General features: G+C 39.6%; 2 protein-coding genes across 2 annotated transcripts in view; one reads left to right on the forward strand and one right to left on the reverse strand.

The window, feature by feature from the left end:
- The window catches only part of MED12L (mediator complex subunit 12L), a 321,906-nt gene that overhangs the window by 92,120 nt on the left and 206,101 nt on the right, over positions 1 to 23,685 (forward strand). The window contains exons 13-16 of the mRNA XM_082625544.1: positions 195 to 321; positions 3,798 to 4,012; positions 5,310 to 5,414; positions 6,261 to 6,437. Of these exons, the coding sequence (XP_082481670.1) occupies positions 195 to 321; positions 3,798 to 4,012; positions 5,310 to 5,414; positions 6,261 to 6,437 (624 nt within the window). The remainder of the gene's footprint in view (positions 1 to 194; positions 322 to 3,797; positions 4,013 to 5,309; positions 5,415 to 6,260; positions 6,438 to 23,685) is intronic.
- GPR171 (G protein-coupled receptor 171) lies at positions 10,326 to 12,557 on the reverse strand. The gene has a single exon (XM_082625560.1). It carries the CDS (start codon positions 11,951 to 11,953, stop codon positions 10,994 to 10,996), a length of 960 nt encoding a protein of 319 aa, XP_082481686.1. The 5' UTR covers positions 11,954 to 12,557; the 3' UTR covers positions 10,326 to 10,993.

A 23,685-nucleotide genomic window follows, 5' to 3' on the forward strand; every position in this document is an offset into this window, starting at 1 on the left:
ATTTGAATTGTTCAGGGGCAGTTTCCCTCAACTTTTAGAAATTATATTCACTTATGATGCATGGCCCTCAAATAAATACAGAAATCTCAATTAATTTTGCCTGTTTTATCCAAGAACATAAATGTTAATAAAAAACTAACACATTTCAAACTTGTCCTCTATAATTAACTTTGCCTGTTTATTTTTAATCTTAGAGATGTGGTGAATCAGAGGTCTTAGATGAGAAGGAGTCCATTTCTTCAGCCTCTCTTGCTGGATCTAGTTTGCCTGTTTTCCAGAATGTTCTGCTAAGGTTTTTAGATACACAGGCCCCCTCGTTGTGTAAGTAAAGCTCTTTGCTTTTAGATCTTAAATAAGGGGATTGACCTTTTTTGGAATTGATCAGAAAGGGGAGAAAACCCTCCCCCCTCCCTTATCTGTAATTTTATCAAAAGTTCTTTGTACTAAATATAATGCATATTTTACCACGCAAAATTTTGTAGCCTATTTTCAGTGGAGACTTTTATGTGATTTTAGAATCAGGCAATCTTGAAAGACTTAAAAATTTCCAGAGTTTTAATAGCTAAAACAATAAGTCAGCTCATTCCCTTGTGTTTGGTGGACTAATTTTCCCTTTCTAGATCTTTCTTAACCAAAAGAGAGGAGCTAAGGTCCTGTGATGTTATTATATATATATATATATATTGTGATTATGAACTTTCTCTTTTTGCACTGTTTTCTAAATTCCTGATTTTCTAACTTCTGACATTAAAAGGGGGAATAAATAAAACAAAAGTACCTTATAAGCAGGTCTCTGATACAAGGAACTAGTTTGTAAAGATGGTTGGCTGCTTGCCTACACTCGCTCGGATGTTCATGTCCTATCATGTTCTTTTTGTGTCTTTATTCCATTGTTGGTGGGGAGAGGGGGATGTGGGGAATAAACAACCACCCAGTGGGTTTGTACTGTAGGTGGAAACTTTAAAGAAGTCATTTGTGTGAGCTAAGTGGGCTTGACCTTATTCTGAGGTTTTCATCTGACAAAGGACAGCAGGGAGGGTCTCAGGATAGATGGTGATGGAAAAACAGAAAAATGGCAAAAAATGACAAATGATAGGAGAGAAAAGAGCAGAAGGTAGAGAAGGGAGCCATCTGTGGAGAAGAAAGAGGTAAAGCAGCAAGAAACAGTACTGCTTCCTATTCCTCTGAGGAGGGCCTCGTTTAGGGTTGAGTGACACCTGGGCGTGAGGTTCTTTTAGTTACTTGGTGGCTGTTCTAGGCTAGAGGGAGAACAGGAGCCCCAGCCAAGCTGGTGGTCGGAATGTAGGGAGCAGTGATGAAGCCTGGAGAAGGGAGCAGAGAAACGAAAGGACAGGAGAGACTCCGGAGAGGAGAAGATACGTTGTCAGGGATGGAAATCAGCAGCTCTGACTTACCTTGTGTCCTGGGGGAGACAGACATTTGCCCTTTGCTCCCCTCATCGTGTCCCCACTCCTGTTGCCAAAGAAATTCGGGAAGACCTTCCTCCTCCTGTGCCTTGCTTGCTCTGGATCCCGTTGACTGCTCTGTCGGAGAGAGCGCTTCTGCTTCTCGGAATCGAGCTTGCTCATCATTGGCTTTGGAGATGGGCGAGAGCATACATTTAGGCTTAAGGTTTAGGGCACTGAGTGTAGTATTCCCTGGATCCAGCTGTTGTCTTTATGGGTGTTTGTGAATGGGATGGTACCAGGGACTGAGCTTTGTAGGTTTAGTCTCAGTACTTCAGTCATTTTTTAACCTCTCAAAGGTGCAGATACAGAGTTTTACAGCTGTGATATTAAAAGTCATAATGTGGGGCTTCCCTGGTGGCGCAGTGGTTGAGAGTCCGCCTGCCGATGCAGGGGACACGGGTTCGTGCCCCGGTCCGGGAAGATCCCACGTGCCGCGGAGCGGCTGGGCCCGTGAGCCATGGCCGCTGAGCCTGCGCGTCCGGAGCCTGTGCTCCGCAATGGGAGAGGCCACAGCAGTGAGAGGCCAGCATACCGCAAAAAAAAAAAAGAAAAAAAAAAGTCATAATGTGAGTAAAATAGACTGGCTATGAATTTATAAAGATGGCACAGCTCCATCTTGGGGCCCTTTTTATTCCATTATCCCTTTTTCTTTTCAGTGGATCCCACTCACGAGTTTTTTCCAATACCATCTGAATTATGGTTCTATTGTGAAGTCTCCTTTGAAAAAGTGCAAACCACTCTCCCCCAAAACACGGATACACTCTAGGTAGAACAGTCATGAGTCATGAATCATGAGCAGTTATAATAGTAAAACCAGAGGAAAGCAGTCTAGCCCTGCTTTTTTTTCTTACCTGAAATTTTGTGTGTTTGCGTGATTACTTAAATCATCATTCATTTGCCAGGGACCACTACCTTTAATCTAGAAATGGTGCTTAGAACACTGGATACTATTGATATTTTTCAGTTACAGTGGGACAGTCAAAACTGGTGTGCCACAGAAAAGGAAACCATAAACAAGACAAAAAGACAGCCCTCAGAATGGGAGAAAATATTTGCAAATGAAGCAACTGACAAAGGATTAATTCCCAAAATATACAAGCAGCTCATGCAGCTCAATATCAAAGAAACAAACAACCCAATCCAAAAATGGGCAAAAACCTAAATAGACATTTCTCCAAAGAAGACATACAGACTGCCAACAAACACATGAAAGGATGCTCCACATCACTAATCGTTAGAGAAATGCAAATCAAAACTACAATGAGGTATCACCTCACTCCGGTCAGAATGGCCATAATCAAAAAATCTACAAACAATAAATGCTGGAGAGGGTGTGGAGAAAAGGGAACCAACCCTCTTGCAATGTTGGTGGGAACGTAAATTGATACAGCCACTATGGAGAACAGTATGGAGGTTCCTTAAAAAACTAAAAGTAGAACTACCATCTGACCCAGCAATCCCACTACTGGGCACATACCCAGAGAAAACCATAATTCAAAGAGAGTCATGTACCACAGTGTTCACTGCAGCACTATTTACAATAGCCCGGAGATGGAAGCAACCTAAGTGTCCATTGACAGATGAATGGATAAAGAAATGCGGCACACATATACAATGGAATATTACTCAGCCATAAAAAGAAACGAAATTGAGTTATTTGTAGTGAGGTGGATGGACCTAGAGTCTGTCATACAGAGTGAAGTAAGTCAGAAAGAGAAAAACAAATACCGTATGCTAACACATCTTAAAAAATAGGTTCTGAAGAACCTAGGGGCAGGACAGGAATAAAGACATAGACATAGAGAATGGACTTGAGGACACAGGGAGGGGGAAGTATAAGCTGGGATGAAGTGAGAGAGTGGCATTGACATATATACACTACCAAATGTAAAATAGATAGCTAGTGGGAAGCAGCTGCATAGCACAGGGAGATCAGCTCAGTGCTTTGTGACCACCTAGAGGGGTGGGATAGGGAGGGTGGGAGGGAGGTTCAAGAGGGAGGGGATATAGGGATATACATATATATGTATAGCTGATTCTCTTTGTTATACAGCAGCAGCTAACACAACAATGTAAAGCGATTATACTCCAATAAAGATGTTAAAAAAATAAAACAATAAAAATTAAAAAACAAACAAAAACAGAAAACCTGGTGTGCCAGTTCTATGCCAAACGCTACAACCTCATAATTTTCCAATAAATCCCTTATTTTATTAAAAAAAATGAAAAGTAGTGAAAATATTGTTAAAATTAGTCATTGTTTTTTGGGGTTTTTTTTCCCTACCCAGTTGAGGAAACTGATTCTTGATTGAATTTGTTTCTTTACAGCGGATCCAAACAGTGAATGTGAGAAGGTGGAATTTGTGAACCTGGTGCTGCTCTTCTGTGAGTTCATCCGGCACGACGTCTTCTCCCATGACGCCTACATGTGCACCCTCATCTCTCGAGGAGACCTGTCCATCACCGCCTCCACTCGGCCCCGGTCGCCAGCAGGAGAAAATGCAGATGAGCACTATCCAAAGGACCATGATGTGAAAATGGAGGTATGGCCCTGGGAGGGGTGCTGCACCCCCCAGAAACCAAACTCTGCTGGGGAACCACTTTTAGCGGGATTATGTGGTGGTGGAAAGGTGATCGTTTCCAGTTTTACTCTCTTGTTTGAAAGCTCACTTATCTCTGCTTCTCACTCACACACAAAACATTAGGACTGTAGTTTATATCTCCTAGAATTTTCTTTTGGATATGCTAATGCTAGTAATGAAAAGATTTGACAGGCTATCACATTTTTCATTGGATTGGAATTATATTCTTCCAAGTTTATATATTTCTAATCTCCAGTTTTCCTTTCATGTTGAGCCTCACAATTGGACTTGTTTTGGCCCTAACATCCTGTCTGTTTTCATTCGAAGGAGCATCTTTTCTCCAATGTATCATTCATTACTTATATCACTCTTCTATACATACGTTTTAGTCATAACACATCGTATTTTCATTTCAATTAATTAAAAATTTAATCTCTCTCAAATGTTGCAGAATTGCTCTTTTTAACAAATTACTTTATACTGTGAGTATGACTTTATAATTTTCTGCCAATTTCTTGTATTTTGGACATTGTTCCAGATACTTATGGAAATTTTCAAGGCAGAAAACATGAATTTGGTGATGGGAAATAGTAGAAAATGGTGAGAGATTGTGACAGTTTTTAAAAAATAAAGCCTCATATTGGTTCTGTGAGAGTTTAAGCATATACTATGATGATATTTTAAAAATAGTGGCTATCCTTGTAATTTAAAAACCTGCCATTAAAATTGCACATGTGAGTTTGTACTCTTAAGATTTTTAAAAATTATTTCTTTAATGTAAATACTTTTGTTTTTAAATTTGTCCACAGTAGAAGTTAAAAAGAGTAAAAAATAAAGTTACTTTACCTGTTTATGCTTTTTGTATGTTTCTGTTTTCTCTTTTCTCTTTTTGGACATCAAGGTATCTTATTATCTTAAACATACTCTTAGATTTTTCTTACTAAGGCAAGTTGGTGAGCGTGTGACTAGGAGTACCCCCAAGAAGGAAATTATGACCAGTTTGTTTTTAATCAGGAAGTTTGTATACTTTCTCCCTTAAAATATCACGGAAGTTAAATCGTTTTCATCATGAGGACAAATAATGTGACTTTGTAAAGCAATGGGTGTCTGAACTTCCTTTTCTTTTTATTGAGAAAAAAAGACACTAGGGGGAAAAGGGACATAAGATGATTTAAAATGTCACTGTCATGTTTTAGCTCCAGCTTCTTCATGAACTACAAAATTTACAACATGACTTTCTTTCTCTGGCAATTATTAGGAACAGACTATTATGGCGCATATGGGCATTGACTCAGGAACTACTAATATTTTTGATGAAGTAGACAAGAGTGACTTTAAAACTGACTTTGGTTCGGAATTTCCAGTAGGTTCAACCTTCAAATTCTTATTGACCATTAACTGCTCCTCCCCACCTCTGCCCCAACTGTCTCCATCTTTCTGCCCCTTGCCCTGTGCATTGGAATGCACTATGTACTGGTGTTGTGAATGTCATCCTCTCGCCTTCCACCCGAGGCCTTAGTTAATCATCTCATGCAGTTATCTCATTTCAGCTCTTCCTCAGTTTTGGCTGCCTTGCCTCCTTTTGTACATTCTAACACTCCCATCCTCCTGGTTGACTGTGACTCCTTTGTTCATTTAGAGATCATTATCTCAGGAATACATGAATGTCGTTTCATCAGGACAGCCCATGTTGATTTGCTGAATGTGTGTTCAGCTTCTCAGTAACAGCTTTCCTGGCTCTGGACTTGTTATACATTCTTCTACTTTATCTCAGTATAATTACAATGTGTTCTTCCTCAGGGATCTCAATGTGTAACTAACTCTTTATGAAAACACATGTTGGTTGGGGTACAGACTAAAACCTTTAGATCTGTTGTTCATGAGCTTTATTAGTGAATTATTTCTGTGTATATGTTTTTCTAGGAAATGTAGCCCTATGAGGAAAACACTTACCTATAAGTCTGGTCCTCCAGGAAATGTAGCTGTGCACATTTCTTACGTGTGTGGTTGTCATTGTCTCATCTTCAGAATGGGCGATGATGCTACTGATCTGAATATGAAACTTGTGCAAATTAACACAGTCTATTATTTTGCTCATTGGTTAAATAAGGAAAGGATATGGTGTGAGTGTCTTGTGGGTGTGAAGTTCTGTGGTTTAATTTTGCTCTCTTTCATTTACAATCTCCAACATTTGTTTTACATGACTTAGATTTTTTCTCCCATGCCTGGAGAGTCCTGTGAGAATGCTAACCCTTCCCTGGGCAGAAGAATGTCAGTTAACGGTGAGAAGCTGTTGAAGAGAGAAAAACCAAGGGAGTTAATTTTCCCATCTAATTATGACCTCCTACGACATCTGCAGTATGCAACCCATTTTCCCATACCTCTGGTAAGTCACAGCTTGTCAGCTGGCAACCTGATTATTTCACTGCAGGGTCATTGACCATTGATTATTCAACCGCTTGCCTGAGTACTACGTACGATAGCAGGTGAGTTTTTGCCTTCACTACTTCTTTTGTTATTGATTCTCATCATGTAGCTTATGTGCTCATGTAGTCCAAGTTAGTGGGGTGATACTACTACTGGCTGGCTAGATTTAACAGACTTTTCTATGTTCATGTCCTTTTATTAAGAGCATCTGAGTCACTGCAAATGATGTCTGAATGTGTTTTCCTACTTCAGTTTGAAACTCATTTACTGAGTAGCTTCTATGTGCACTGTATTGTGGTAGGTACTTTTGGTATTATACAGATGAGTAAGAATTTTTGGGCACAGGAAAGATGAATAAGATAGGAGGGAGACAAATGTGTATAAAATGACAAGCACCAAAATAAGTGCAGTAATTAAGTAAAAACCCAAGTGTCCACTGGAAGGAGAACCGTTTGACATTCCTGCGTCTCTTCCACTCTCAAAGAATAAATGTTGGAAGGGGGGAGAGCATCTGGTTGAGAAATCGGTTATGGCTTCATAGAAGAGGCTGTGTATGAGATGGACTTGGATTTTGACCTGTTGACTTTAAGAACTGGATAGCATATGGAAAATGGTTGCCAGGAAATTTAGTGTTTTGAGTCATAACAAGTGATATGCTTTATTCTGAAGGGAAACAAGATTAGTTTTTTGTTATTTGTAGTGAAAATGGGGCCAAAATTTGTAAAATTTTTTTTTTTTTTAATTCTTAGGTTCACTATCTTTTTCCCTGGAATTTTATTTTAAGTGTAATTTCAGTGAGTCATTTTTTTTTATTGAAGACTATTATTATTATTATTATTTTAACAAAAAATGTAATTGTGAGGTACATACTATGTTATTTCCTGGATATCTTTGAGGAGTTTTGATCTCTAGGCTAAATATTTTCTTAAATTTGTTTATTTTTTGGTTATTTTTGAACACTCTCCGAAATGACTTTCAAAGTCACTACACCCATATATATATTTTTCTTGTTACAATTGAGAACCCCTTGTTAATTTTTCTGTGCCCGGGGCTATATCAAAAGTAGCTACAATTTTTTTCTTGTTCATCACTGGCTGAATATATCAATATTTTTCAGCTGCTACCTGTAGGCATCACTCATTTTCCACATAATGGAATAACTTCACAGTTTATTTAGGGCAGCCGAAAGAGTAGCCTGATATTTTAGAGATGTATCCTGAAGAATTCATGGCTGAACTATCATGATGTCTGTGATCTGTTTTAAAATAGTCAGAGTCAAAAAGACTCCATACTGAAGCCTGGAGTTAATGGTAATGCACTGGTGTTAATTTCCTAGTTTTCACAAATGTATCGTGGTATGTAAGGCATTAGCTTTAGGGCAAACTAGATGAAGAGTATGTGGGAACTCTCTGTACTATCTTTATACCTTTTCTGTAAATTTAAAATTATTCCAAAATAAAAAGTTTATTTAAAGAAAATGGACAGGGGAAATGAAGGAAAGGAAATATGGCAAAAAGTTGAAAATGGTTCAAATTGGTTGAGCGTTCTGTGCTCTTCTCTTGGGTAAGCAGCGCTTTGGACATCTCCCTCGCGCGTGTGTGGGTGTGAGAGCGGGGGCTGCCCAAGCATGGACTTCTTTCCTCTGTTATTCGCGTGACCTTTGGTGACACAGTGGTTCCCAGCACTTAGCATTCTCAAGACTGTCCCCTTCCTTAGAGAGGAAAGAGCATGAATGATGTGACTATATGCCTCATGATGAGTTATGACATAATTCAACTGTCATGTGCAATCATAAAAGAACTGCTAGAAAATTGATGTTGTAGGGTACAATTTTTTAACAGCCTTCTCTCACCAATTGTCCAGAAGCTCCTTTCCTGTGAGGGAAATTTAGAATAAGCTATCAAAAACGGGGAAATAAAAGTATATATTAATAGAAGAGTGACGTTAGGAATGCTGTAGTGAGTCTGGTTCTCTTCCTTAATAAAAGGGAAAACTCGACTAGCCAATCATGCATGTGAGGAGAATATAAGAATATGATTAAAAAAACAAAAAGTGGTTTTTTTTTTCCCCTCTCCTTTGTCTCTCACATGTGGCTCTAGTCAGTGAAGGCCAAGGAGAGAAGACTGAAAGGGGACTTGACCAAAAGATTCAGGAAAGTAAACTAGTTGCAGATATGGTCGTATATGAATGTCTTGATCTGCTTGTCGGTGAAAACATGTTCTTAGATTGCCCACAAGCACAGGTTCTAGTGTCTAGGCATTCTCCCAGCCTGTACCACAGGTGAGTCACTTAGACCCTGTCCGTGTTAGATACGTGATGCTGACTGGGGTTCCTGTCATTAGCACTAGCCAGCTGGAGTTTGTCCAGTACCTACCATGTTATAAGTGTAAGAGGCACGTTTTTGTGCATTTTCTCCTTTACTGTTCTCTTCAAACTCAGAGAATGTATTGTAAAATTGTGGGTAGGAGTTGTCTTTAGGGTTCAAGCTTCAGAAAATAGTTCTCAGTGCAGAGCTAAAAAAAATGAGTCTGGAATCAAACTTGTCTTGTTAGCTTCCACGAACACCATTTCTTTCTTTCTTCCCCGCCCCCCCCATCCTTTGAGATCATTTATTTATTTTTACTGAGGTAATGTGGATTGATAACATTATATGTTTCACGCGTACAACGTTATATGTCTACTTCTATATCCACTACAGCCGCGGTCCCCAACCTTTCTGGCACCGGGGACCGGTTTCATGGAAGACAGTTTTGCCACGGATGGGGTGGGGGAATTGCTCAGGCGGTAACGCGAGCGATGGGGAGCGGCGGATGAAGCTTCGCTCGCCGGCCCGCCCCTCATCTCCTGCTGTGCGGCCGGGTTCCCGACAGGCTGCGGACCAGTAACAGTCCTCGGCCTGGGGGTTGGGGACCCCTGCCTTAGAGAGGGCTCACCCCCCAAAGTTTCGTTTCCCTCTGTCACCATACAGGTGATCCCCTTTACCCATTGCACCCTTTCTCCCCAATCCTTCCCCTCTGGTAACCACCACTCTGTGCTCTGTGTTTGTTTTTGTTTGAGGAATACCATTTCTTGATCATTGCAGCTAATGCAAATGCATTACCAATTGTTTTAATGTGGGCTTTTATAACTGAAACAAGGAAAAAGATACAAAGTCTTAGGTATTCTTGTCTAAACTTTTCAGCCTTCTTTTCCCTAAATACGTATTTTATTTATTACCATCTATTGAATCCTTTCTGCATTACTGGCATTTGAGAGAATTTGATCAGTGGGTTGTGACCCTGAGCTTAGAGTCACCCTTTTTTTTTTTTTTTTTGCGGTACGCGGGCCTCTCACTGTTGTGGCCTCTCCCGTTGCGGAGCACAGGCTCCGGATGCTCAGGCTCAGCGGCCATGGCTCACGGGCCCAGCCTCTTCGCGGCACGTGGGATCTTCCCGGACCGGGGCACGAACCCGTGTCCCCTGCATTGGCAGGCGGACTCTCAACCACTGCGCCACCAGGGAAGCCCGAGAGTCACCCATTCTTTAAACTGCCGGCCCTACATGGGGTCAGACTCATCTTCAGGACCTGGCTGGCACCCATCAGCCCAGCACGTGCTGCATTTCTAACAAGGCCTTGCTGTGTGGTGTCGGCCTGTCTATTTTAAGACCATGTGACTGGTGCTATTTTTCCATACCTTTGATGTCAGTTCCAAAACAGTAGTTTTAGCAGTTAGTATAATTTAACAACCCCCCTTGAAAATGTTATGGGGTCTATTTCATATTACTACAAAATAATACTAAGAAATCACTGGATTTGTCATTACTAACAGTAGAAAATCTTTATTTATAGCCTACAGGTAGAATATAAGGATATATAGTACATTAAAAACTATCCATGTATTTCCAAGCGTTTTAAATTAAGCTTAAAAAAAAGCTTAAAAGAATTTTAAGCTATTGTGGTAGGAAACAATTAGCTATTAAAAATTGGAGTAGTGAGCTAAAAGGTTACCAATTTTGAAGTGATGGATTAAAACAAACAAACAAACAAACAAAAAAAATCAGGCACAGCACACAGGTGGTTTCATTTAAAAAATCAGCTGGCTTTTTTTTTTTTCTTTTTTAAGCGATCTAAAGGACTTTAAATTGTATTGCTGAAAGGCTTTCTGGAAACTTACATGGAGATTATTTTGCATATTTCTATCAGGAAGTCAGTTCCAGGCCTTTAAATGAATACCTCATGAATACTTCAGTCTGTGTCATAGAGCTCATTTAGATTTCAAGGATATTGCAGGGTTTATGTTGGTGCAACAAGACGTTTTAGTTTTTTGTACAAACGTTTGGGTTAAGGAGCATCAACAACCACAAGAGTACTGCTTGGCTCGCATTTAGAAACAGGGTTTCTCAGCGAACCAAGCCACATTTGCTAGCTGCCTGTGTTTTTACTTATGGAGGCTCTTTTTTTCCCTCCTTCCGAGCAGTTTTGTACACTCAGTTGTCCAGTATGGCAGGAAAAGATAGCATGAGAAAATCCCATATTTTATGCATTGTTTTCACAACTTGATTTTTCTTTCTGAGCCTTGGTCTCCTTACGTGAAGCAAACGTCTCCGTGACCTTTAAGCGGAAAGCTTTTGAGAGATGATAGTACAGGATCGGATCAAAACACAGGTTGGACACAGCCAGCAGCAGTGTGGCCTCTTTGGCTTTGAAAAGTGAAATCCTGGTGGAGCAGTCAGATATGACCTCTGTCTGGCTGAGGGTGTATGGGATTCGGACAATGTGATAAGGAACAAAACATATGATGTAGCCTGTAGTCACCAAAAGTATACTGATGAGAGCTCTTTTCACATTTGGATAATTTTCATTATCTTTGTTTCTGTAGAGTTGTCGAATTACAAGGCAGTTAGATATTAAGATGATGGCTGAGAAATTTAAGAATATTGCTATGCATATGAAATTTGTCAGCAAATGCCAGTTTCTTCCAAACTCCTTTTTGAATTCCACGCAACCCACGTTGGGCTTTTCCTTCATGTCTTTGATGGGAATTATCATGTTTGGCACCATTATAAGAAGGACCATTAACCATACAACAGTTGATATCATTTTGGCAAATCCAGGTTCTTGTATTCGATAAATCTTGCAGCTGTGTGTCAGCTGAAGACAGCGATCAATGCTAACAAATGCTAGGAAGATAATTGATAAGTACATATTAATGTAGATGAGGCAGGCTGTTACTTGGCAGTGGAATATCCTCAGCTTCCAGGGTGCCACGCCCAAGTCGACAACGATTTTTACTGGTAATGCCAGAGTAAGCAGGAAATCGGCTGTAAGCAAGTTAATTAAGTATATGCTTACACACCTGTGATTTGTGTTTTTCTGTATGAAAGCCCAGGCTGCAAAACAACTTCCAATAATTCCAACAATGAAAACTAAATAAAAAAAATATGTGAATGGCTCCAGGTCTCTGTAAACTGGGCAGAAGGTAGAACTGTTGGTCATCCTTACTTTCCCTCAAGATGACACTGTCCTCAAAAAAAAAAAAAAAAAAAAATGCAAAGAATCTGTTAAAATAGAAAACAAAGGGGAGAGAAGGGAGGTCAATAATTCAAGTTGGATATTATTTTCTTCAAACACAATTGCATTCACAAAACCACGGTCACAGCCTCTCTGCTTCTTAGAATTTTATTGGTGAACTTACTAGATTGTGTGGACTGGTGGGAACATCTTAGATTATGAGGAAGCCTGGGTTTTCCATGGTCTGATTTTATGATTTTGGGAAATCCCATGTAGGTTGCTTCTAGAAAGGATATTTTTGACTTCACACTTTTGCATTCTGATAGCTCTTTTGTTACCAGTTGCGTTGGAAGTTAGTTTGCAGAGGAGATAAGTGAACTGAAATTCTGAGAAATAGAGAGAGGAAGCAAAAAAGGTTTGGTTGTGGCTGAGCCTGAAGAGCTCTCAGTGAGGCTTCCTGGCTTTCTGTTCTCATAGATTGACAGAGCTCTTCGTGCTAGAGGAACCTAGGCTGGAACCTAGGGGAGGTGAGGAAGGACAGAAAATTGTACTAAAATCTAAAAGATTCTATCTAAAATGTAGGCCTTTTATTGTGGAACCCACTAGAACATTTTCACAATGAGAATTTCATTTCATTTTTCTTTTTTTGGCAGAAAAAGTTGTAGGATTAGAATCTGGTCTTGCCTTGTTGCGCTAGATTTGTGATGGTACAAGACCTGTGCTATCCAGTTTGGTAGGCTGCAGCCACCTGTGACCATTAAGCCCTTGAAATGTGACCAGTCCAAATTGATGTGTGCTGTAAGGGCAAGGTACACACTGGGTTTTAAAGATTTAGTGTAAAATATTATAAAGAATAGTGCAAGTAGTAAAATTGTACTATTTTATGCAAATAGTACAACAGTTAGTAAAATATGTCATTAATTTTTATATTGAGCACATCTTGAAATGATATTTTTGATATATGAGGTTAACTATATTATTAAAATTAATTTAGCCTGCTTCTTTTTGCTTTTTTAAGTGTAGCTGTGAGATAATTTTAAAGTACCTTTTGTGGTTTGCTTTATATTTCTCTTGAACAGTGCGTGTATAGATGTTTGCATATCAGTGTTGGTGAGAAGGTTGACTAAGAACGTATTTTAAAGGCTTCTAGGGCAAGGATGTATGATCATTGGTTACACACTTCTCAAAGAGAAGCTCAGTTATATATATGGATGTTTGAAAACATCTAACTTTAACACTTGAGGTTTTTTTTTTTTTTTTCTTCTTCTTCTTCTTTCATTGCGGGTTTTGCAGCACTCAGGGCTAGAAGTTTAAGACCTGCCCTTAGAACCATTGTGATCATCACGGATGGTGACAAAATCTTGTCACGTTCCCTTCAAATCTGGAACATTGGGTGACTTATAGCACAAGTTAAAACAAACTGGGTATCATTTATTCCCTTTGACCTGGTCTAGTCAAACTCATGCTCTTTGGGCCACAGGTATTCTTCCTGGTGCTACTTCCTGATAAACACCCTCCTCGTGCATCTTAAACACCTCTCTTCCTTTGTTTTAATAATCAGAAGATCGCTTTTGTGTTTTAGCAAGAAAAAATTGATATGTGGCTTGTAAAAATAGCAAATAGTAAGTATAGTGGCTATGAAGGCCAAACAAGCCCATTCTCTGAAACGTCCTTTTAAAAAACAAACAAGAACTTCAGAAGCCTTTCTGAATCTTAATTCTCCTAATTATTTAATGATCCATTGTGTACCTCTTGGGGTGAAACAGTATGCAAGTGGAGGGATAAGGCAGATGTACATAAAACTTTCTAAGTTAAAGTGACATTTAAAGGGTATACGTCCTTCACCCTTCCCTACCTGGGATAGGACTTGAGGGTCCATGAATAATGTCATTCTGTACTAAACTCAGTGAAAGTAATCAAGAACCTACTTTGTGTCTGGCACCATGCCAAGTACTTTACATGTACTTATTTAACCTTTCATTATTTCTATCACGTAGATGTTATTATCCCTGTCTTACAGATTAGAAAACTGAGGCTCCACAAGGCTAACACTCAAGGTTATATAGCTGGTAAGTTATAGAGCCAGGAGTCCCACCCAGACAGTCTGATCTCAGAAGCCATGTTCAAAATCACTTCGAAACTTTGTCTCAATAATAATGATGGTGATTATTATTATTATTTGGAGTCATAATTTTAAAATTCTATTCCCATATAGGTCATTACTGAGTAAAGTGCCCTGTGCTATACAGCAGATTCTTATTAATTGTCAATTTTATATATAGTAGTGTGTATATGTCAATCCCAATCTCCAAATTAATCTCTCCCCTTCCCCCTTGGTAACCATAAGTTTGTTTTCTACATCTGTGACTCTATTTCTGTTTTGTAAATAGGTTTCATTTGTACCTTTTTGGTTTTTTTTTTAGATTCCACATAGAAGCAATATCATATGATATTTGTCTTTCTTGTTATTATAGTAGCAAACCTCTACTAAGTGCTTACTCTTGGGAGGAACTATAGTCTAAGCAATTTTCATGTAAAAGAGCAGAAATAAAGTATTCATTCTTTTTCCTAAATACTACTAAAAGATGTTTAGGCTCCATGTGTTTTGATGTTTCATTTTCCAGTACATATATTTAAAAACCAAACCTAGCTTCTATCTTTTAAGCCTAAACCTCCTTTACTTTCAAAATTCCTGTGACCTCGTCCCTCCGTATCATCCGCACTCTCTTCCTCCCAACTCTCTACTTTAGGTTGGTGGGATCTCTACTGTCCTGGGAGCTCTTCCTTCCTTCCTTTGTACTTTTCATTGTGATACAATTTGGGGATCGTAGGATTCCAAGGATGGGGGGAACCTTTATTAATAGCATCTGGTCCAATCCCCAGATTTGAGGAGACTGAGGTCTGGCGCTTGGGTGTTGGTCAAGGTTTCCCGGCTCGTTAGAGCAGGCTAGGATCCGACCTTGTTGATCATTCCCTAGACTCTCTGCCTTTATTCTTCCCAGCTCCAATCCTGCCTATCCTAAATGCCTGAAGGAAGCTCTTCAGGTCTGAAGTCTACTCTAGGCTTCACTGAATGCCTTATGACTTGACTTTTAACAGTAACCATTTATTAAGTGCCTGAACCTTCTAAATGTCCTTTTTGTTCTCTGGGTCAGAAGCTAGTGTTGGTGTAGATGGACCCTCATCTCCCACCTTTGCTCACTGTTCCTTTACAAAGTGCCAGGATTTTGGCCTATGCTGTTGTATTGCAAATGCTACATTGTAAGAGTAACATATTATGTGTTTCTCTGAGTGCCCCTTTTGCTCATACAATTATAAAGTCTCAATTTATAGATGAATATGTGGTAAAGAGAAGGATTAGAGAATAATTTGTTTTGATCAATTAATATACTATGTAACTGGAACTGACCATATATACCATTCGTGGGTAATTCATTTAAAAATAATTACAGTGTAACTGTTCATTCATTAATGCTTGAGAGTCATGCAGTGCCTCGCCGTTGCTTTTCTTGAACCTCAGTCTAGATCTCAATGAAGCACAAATCTCTTTATTTAAAAATTTTGGTCTCGGGCCTCCCTGGTGGCGCAGTGGTTGAGAGTCCGCCTGCCAATGCAGGGGATACGGGTTCGTGCCCCGGTCTGGGAGGATCCCATATGCCGCGGAGCGGCTGGGCCCGTGAGCCATGGCCGCTGGGCCTGCACATCCGGAGCCTGTGCTCCGCAGCGGGAGAGGCCACAACAGTGAGAGGCCCGCATACCGCGAAAAAAAAAAAAAAAAATTTTTGGTCTCATCAAGTAGAGGTTAAATTGTACTATAATAACATTCTGTGTTTTCTACCATGAATTTGAAAACTAAGTGTTTGATGAGTATTTTTTCAACCAGTTATTAGCCTGTGGAAATCTGAGGTACCCAGATGTATTCCAGCAAAATCAAGAAAAGATTTCAAGTGTCTCCTTTGTTTGAGAGTGCCCATTGCTTAGAAACTCATTAGATACTCATTAGATATTTTTTTTTATGGAAGTCACAATGGAATTTTCTTGAAATTACCTATCGCAATGTTTGTAGAGACCTGTTGTGCCCTGTCGTGAAAACCTACAACAATGGCCTTTATCCATCCAGTTATAAAATCGAGTTACTGAATAGTTAAGCTTACCTGTAAGTAAGCAGTGTTCAGTCTTGTCTGAATTAAGCTGTCTTTCTGAAAGGGATGGATGAGGTCATCAGGTAGAAGAAAATTACAGCGTAGTTCACAGTGAGAATCTATTTGGAGTTTAATAATTGGTGCCTTCTTGCACAGCAACCTTATTACATGCTGGCATTTTCAACTTACATGGTTTAAGCACTGAAAATCATAGATTTCCCTTCCATGGAAAGACATTTGGATATATTAAGTATTTAAAAAGACATACCTGGGGGTATATTCTCTGAGCCTCAGTGCGCCTTGCTCCCAGTCTGCAGAGAAGCATGAGCTGTTTGGCTAGCTAGAGCGGTAGCAGCCTCATTGCAGGACTGCCGGCTGCACTAACAATTTCCTTTCCTTTTTATGTGGTTTTCAAATGCTGCATATTGACGTAGATGAAACTGTGGTTTGCACATAGCTTAACTGTATGAAAGCCTCTTCAAGTCCTTTTCAATTTTGTGTAACCTTTCTTAAACAATTCAGATTCATCTCTTCTTTTAGAGGGAAGATTTTTATTCGTCTGTTGTAATACCTAGGTGTGTTTTTTTGTTTGTTTGTTTTGAAAACACCCAAGATGTGTATTTCATCATAATGATTTTAAAGAATGTCCATTTTTGTGCCTTGAATGGTGTTATGAGTTAAAGATATTAGGTGTTTAAGCAAAATTTCTTTAGTATACATACTGACACTCATCAGTCTTTCAGAGTTATAATTTAAAAAAGGGTTGCAGTTTGGATCCTGCTGAGACATCTATTAAACAAAAACGATGTGGTCAAGTTTATGTTGTTAAATATGGAAAGAGAAGAGGAAAATCATTATGTAGAGAGATAATCACTGTTAACGTTTTTGGTACATACGTTTTAAAATTTTTCTATGTGTATACCCACTTAAAAATGTTATTATGGGGCTTCCCTGGTGGCGCAGTGGTTGAGAGTCCCGTCTGCCAATGCAGGGGACACGGGTTCGTGCCCCTGTCTGGGAAGATCCCACATGCCGCGGAGCGGCTGGGCCCGTGAGCCATGGCCGCTGAGCCTGCGCGTCTGGAGCCTGTGCTCCGCAACGGGAGAGGCCACAACAGTGAGAGGCCCGCGTACCGCACAAGAAAAAAAAATGTTATTATGTTGTGCATACTGTTTTATAGTTTGTAATCTTTTTATTCAAAAGGATATTGGATCTGTTTTTCTCAGTTATGAGAGTAAACCTGGGGTGCGCATTTGTCAATTTGGCCCCAACGGCATAATGAATTGAGACAGGTATTTAGTAATTAATAGATTCTATGAAAAGGGACGCTCCAGTGTACATTTAAATTGTTTGGGTAAATGTTCATTTTTCCTGTGGGGGAGTGAGTGTGCCGGTCCAAAGGTGATTTGTTAAGTGCAAAGCCATTGCCTGATCACTTCGGGTCTGGGTTTTTCTGTTGCTTCATTGTCTTGGAGGGTACTTTGGTTTCATCTCTTTTTCTCTTAATAATTCTTAGTTTTCCAAATAATAAAGAAAAAAGTCAGAAGAAACCTCTCTAGAATCTAAAATGCCTCCCTTTTGGTATTCACTTTGCTAAGGAAAAATCTCTTAAAAGACTAAATGAGTACTGTCAAGCTGGAGGGAATTTAAGGAGGATCTAGGGAACTTTGGAAAACAATAATGTGTCAAGACGCTTATGATGACAGTGTCCATTTGTTTCTGATACTCCGGTGTTCTTTCGAATTCAGGTAATTATTGTTATTACTGTATTTTGCAAAAGAATAACTTTACATATATTCACTCAAAAATTGGAGGAAAAAACCCAAATCTTTCTCAAACTTTGTATTTGATTTTCGTTAGGAACCAATGTTAACTTTCATCATAATAGTGCTCGGAAATGCTCTGTGTTTTAAGATTTGTGTGCATCATATTGGATAGAGCTCACTTCTATCCACTTCAGAAAAGACATGCTTGCAGACAGTCAAGTTAAGTGAGAAGTTATGACCAGAGTTTACACTCACTGGGGGATGGAGAAGGTGAGATGGGAAGAATTTGGTGAGATGCAGTTGGCTGCCAGCTGAGTGGTGACTGGTTTTAAAATGATATGAAGGAACACTGGAATCAAAGGTTTTTGGTAAAGTTTCTTTTTTCTTTTTTAGATAGGCGTATTTATATGTGTACTTCCCCCTTCACTTTGGGGTATAGATAGAATTAAATACATTCAACTGTTCTTAAAAATCTACTATAGACAGTTTTTTGTGTCTGCATTGCCAAATATAAAAGAGCTAAAGTCTCCTAGTTCTCGATGTTCCATTTCCTTTTTGGAATAGTGAGAAACCAATCTTTTAATAGTGAAACGGAACCACGTTTCTCCTTTTGAGAATGAGCCTGAGGCACCTTGGCATTTTGTGGAAGTTTATTCACAGTGGAAACATGCTTTTCTTGGCTACCGTCCCTGTTGCTGTTTTTGTCTTTAACACGAGTTCCATTTGAATTTCCATAGGTCGCTTCTTTCTGTTTCATTAAGGACAGATGTTTTTCAGTGGGTGTTTCCTTAGCGTTCTAGGAAATCGCACATCATCACTAACCCAGTATTTCAGAAACCCAAGTGGGACGAAGTTGAGGGGAAGTTGTGTTTCCCTTACCTTGGTCCTGGCGATACTTATTTAAGAAATGACATACAATTTACTTTAATGGATATTTTGTATATTTAAAAATTGAAGCTAAATTGCCCCATGAATTGAGAAAAAGAATCTTTTTGTCCTCAGTCCCTTATCCACGCAAATCATGCTTTTGATCTTACTGAACACAAATACCAAACAATGGTATTTCAATAGAAGTATCATTTTTAATGTGTAACATTCTTTTTTTTTTTTTTTTTTGGCTGCGCCTAGCGGCACACGGGATCTTAATTCCCCGACCCAGGGAGCGAACCCATGCCCCCTGCAGTGGAAGCGCGGCGTCTTAACCACTGGACCTCCAGGGAAGTCCCAAATATGTAACATTCCTAAAATTTGCTTTTAAAACGTACCATGGTAGCCTTTGGAGCTAATGAGGAAGGAGAAAATGAATGTTGGGGTAGGTAGCCGCTGCCACGGCCAGGAACACAGGTCTGAGAATTTATTTTCTTTAAAGAAATCCATGAAATGGAGGAGATTCCTCTCTTTACAGATGGGGAAACTAAGGCATGGGGGAAATTGAGGCCTTGCCCAAAGCTGCACTGTTAGACCCCAGTGTCTCAGCACTTAATTATGCTTCTTCAAACGAAAGTGTTGGTTGGAAACTGGGGTTATAAAGGAGGACACCAGGTCAGTTCATCACCACCACCCCCCCTCCCCCTCCCCCCCACACGTATATTTAGTGTTTACAGCTGTTTGAACTTGAACTTGAGTGCCACTGGGCAGTGGAACAGTCACCACTGTGCCCACTTTTCTTATGGAGTTTGCAACTTGGGATGTTCACCGCTCAAAATAGTTTGCATCCTGAAGTTTTTTTTTAAATGATCTTTGGGCAGGGGGCTGTTCTTTGGTTAATGAATGCTGATCAGAACATTTCTCCAGCAGCTTCTGTGGCTCCGAGTCAGCCTTCTCTCTGGAGCCATTGTGCTTTAGGTTCATGTTTTGAAAGTTTTTCAAGGCACATAATCCCCTTTCCCACCTGAGTTAGTCCAAAGACATTCTTTCCTGACTCTGAGATTGGTTGCTTCAAGTCTGACAGTGACGGACATGATTAGACAGAGTAGTTTTAAAGTGAGTTGTAGATGCAGAGCTTCCAAGAGGTTGAGGTTTCTGCATTATTTGAATTCTGCCTCAGTTTTCCCTTTTTAATGAAACATCGTGTAAAAATTTGGAAATACGTTGAAGGCCGATGTGTCTTGTACATTCTCGGAATGTGAACTCGGTTGTAGGGCTGGCCGAGTCTATCCTGTCATTCCCTTGGCCGGTCCTTTTGGTTTTCCACCTTTTTATTGACTGTACAGTGTTATCAAGTCAACATACAATCCTTCTCAACTTTCAGTTGTGAGGTGTGACTGTGCTATTTGATTCATGGTTATAAAATAATTAGTAGTGGGGAAGTCCCTTAAAAGGAACTCTTAAAGGATATCTTGTTTCTTTTTAGTCACTGAAGTTCTTTTTTTTTTTTCCCCACTTGAGTGCTATGGTCTATTTCTTATGAAATTTGAGTAACATGTTTTCAAAGTGCAGGACACATTTTATGAACTCTGTTGTTACTTTCCAGGAGAAGGCTTTTGGAGCAATTCTCCCTTGCCCTTGCCATGTGAGTCTTTGTTTTTTGATCAAGTGGTTAAGAAAAATTCTAACAATAATTATTTCTTGACTGCAGGCTGCCTCCTTAACTCCCATCCTAGAGAAGGTGTTTGTTGCTTTTAGAAGGCCACAGCATAGAAAGGGTGATAAGGAGGACACAGGTCCTGCGATGATGCAGATAGACTCTGGGCTGTTAGAGCCTGTGGGGATCCAGGAAGTGCAGTCCTCTGACCGAGGTGGGCAAACAGCTGCTTCTGAGAAGTGAGGGGGTGGTGGCAGGTTTGGAGGAAGATGCACATGATTGGGCTGTGGGGAGGGTGTTTGGGGACCCTCGCTCAATCTGGGTGCGTGGAGTATGTGTGCAGGACCTGTGTGAGGAAGAGGCTGAGACTAAATCTTGGTGCTGTCTGGTCCATCTTGGATGCTTTAGTTAGTATGCGGTGGAGAGCTCAGGAAGGTTATGTGAAGAGAGGAGCGGTCAGCTCAGTGGTACCAGGTGAATCTGCGGGCTTTGGAGTGTTTTGGGTTGGGGGAGAAAGCGGAAGACAAGAAGTCAGTTTGGAGGCGCTTTGCAGTCTTTTTAGGTGAGAGGCAAGGAGCATCTGAAACTGGCCGGGAAGAGATGGGCAGTTGGGAACGACTGCAGAGGTGAAATCGCCGAGGAATCGGGCTGGCAGGGAGCAGACTGCGGTCTCAGTCCCGGGAAGGGCAGGCTGTGGAGAGGAATCTGGTCTGGCAGGTAGAAAGGCAAGTTTGGTTTATTAGCGGAGTGTGTTTTTAGTGCCACCTCATTATTTGGTGTAGCATAGACTGCTTTTTATTTTATCCCTTTCCATTTTGCTACCACAAAAGGAGAGCTGACAGCTTCCTTTTATGAGTTAAAACTAACACCGTGGAAGGTGGCTGGAGAAATAGTACAAACCCAGCCCTGGTTACCTCCGCTGCAGCCCTGCATCAGCCCTTTAATGGAAGCCATACCCACAACTTTGGACATTCAGGTCTATTAGCCAATACATCTCTTTTATTGCACATGCCCAATTTTAGGTTTCTTTTCTTTCCTTTTCTTTTCTTTTGTCACTTACAAATGAGAAAATCTTGATACATTAGCATCACCTAAATGATTAATCTAGAGACTCTACAAAGCACCCTTAAACTAAGCTTTGTTTCTATTTGATGATGTGAGTAAAGTATGTGCTGTTATTCCTCTGTTCTGTCCTTAAACCCTATTGCTACTACCTATGTGCTTTGACAATGGAGAAAAAGGAAAAAAAAAGACTTTATTAGTACAGAACGTGACATCAAAAGATAAAATCATACAAATTATAAACATAACAGGTCATCTGCCCAAAACGACACAGGGTTTCCTTTTGGGTAAACAGCGCTGTGAGGGTTTGTGTGTTGGGGTAGGAGTGACCTGATATTGTGTGGTCTTCAACAGTAAAAAGCTGCTACTTCCTTTTGGTCAACTATTCTCTGCAAGATTCCAGTGGCATGTGGATTACCACTTTACGACAGGACATCCCCCCAAAAGAACCACTTTTAACAAAATGTAGCTTTACTTTCCCATATGCCACTTTTCAAAATGTTTAATTATTTTACAGCACTGCTTGTATGAAGTGATTAAACGTTGTATTACGTTAGCTGTAGCAAATATATATTACAAACCTTATTTATAAACTAGCTACAGAAAAGAACACATTATTACACAAAATAATAAAAAAAATAGTACTGATGATCTCAGAGGTGCTTCTGGATTAATCCACTCTCACTGTTGCCCTACTATTTTATTTTTTGTTGTAGCCCTGGACCTTAAAGTTCCTTTTTTAAAAATTTACCTGACTTTTCAATATTTGAATAAACTCCTTATGATCTGACTTCTAACTCTAATACCTTACAGATATTTCTCTCGCTGAAGTCTTAAGTGATCTTCCAAAGTTAAATCCAAAGATTTGTTTGTATTGATCTGACTTTTTTCTTCTTTTTTTTTAATTGAGTGGTAAATGACTTACAGTATTATTAGTTTCAGGTGTATAACATAGTGATTCAATACTTTTATACAGTACAAGGTGATCCACTTGATAAGCCTGGTTAGCGTCTGTCACCGTACCAAGTTATTGCAATATTATTGATTTTATTCTCTATGTTGTACATCACATCCCCATGACTTATGTACTTTATGAAAGGAAGTTTTACCTCTTACTTTCCCTCACCTGTTTCACTGATGCCCCTGTCCTCCTCCCCCCTGGCAACCACCAGTTTGTTCTCGGCATATATGTCTGTCTGTCTGTCTGTCTGTGTATATGTATATATGTATGTGTATGTGTGTGTGTGTGTGTGTATATATATCTCTCTCACATCTTCTTTATCCGTTCATCTACTGATGGACACTTAGGTTGCTTCCATGTCGTGACTATTGTAAATAATGCTACAGTGGACATAGGGATGCATATATCTTTTTGAATAAGTGTGTTATTTTTTTTAGGGGAAAATTCCCACAGGTAGAATTGCTGATAGTTCTATTTTTAATTTTTTGAGGAACCTCCATACTGTTTTCCCTAGTGGTCTTACCAATTTACATTATCACCGATAGCGCATAAAGGTTCCCTTTTCTTCACATTCTCTCTAGCCCTTTTATTTCTTTTCTTTTTGGTGATAACTGTTCTGACCAGCGTGAGGTGGTATCTTATTATGGTTTTGATTTGCATTTTCCTGATGATTCGTGATATTGGGCATCTATTCATGTGTCTGTTGGCCATCTGTACGTCTTTGGAAAAATGTCTATTCAGGTCTTCTACCCATTTTTTCAGTAGGGTTGTTTGCTTTTTTGATGTTGAGTTCTGTGAGTTCTTTGTACATGTTGGATATTAACACCTTATCAGATGTATCATTTGCAAATCTCTTCTCCCATTCAGTAGGTGGCCTTTTTGCTTTGTTTTTGGTTTCCTTTGCTCTACAAAAGCTGTTTAGTTTGCTGTAGCTCCATTTGTTTATTTTTGCTTTTGTTTCCCTTGCCTAAGGAGACACATCCAAAAAAATATTGCTACAACCAGTGTCAAAGACTGTACTGACTGCCTGTGTTTTCTTCTAGGAGTTTTATGCTTTCTGGTCTTACATTTAAGCGTTTTATCCATTTGAGTTTATTTTTATGTATGGTGTGAGAAAGTAGTCCAGTTTCATTCTTTTGCATATAGCTGCCCAGTTTTCTCAACACCATTGATTAAAGAGGCTGTCTTTTCTCCATTGTATATTCTTACCTCCTTTGTTGTAGATTAATTGATTGTGTAAGCATGGATTCATTTATGGGCAC

Source organism: Mesoplodon mirus, assembly GCF_964341445.2.
Source record: "Mesoplodon mirus genome assembly, chromosome: 6".
Classification (NCBI taxonomy): domain Eukaryota; kingdom Metazoa; phylum Chordata; class Mammalia; order Artiodactyla; family Ziphiidae; genus Mesoplodon; species Mesoplodon mirus.

What these genes read in the sequence shown, in the direction of transcription:
- GPR171 (XM_082625560.1), bottom strand. Translation starts at nt 11,953, where the DNA reads ATGACCAACAGTTCTACCTTCTGCCCAGTTTACAGAGACCTGGAGCCA.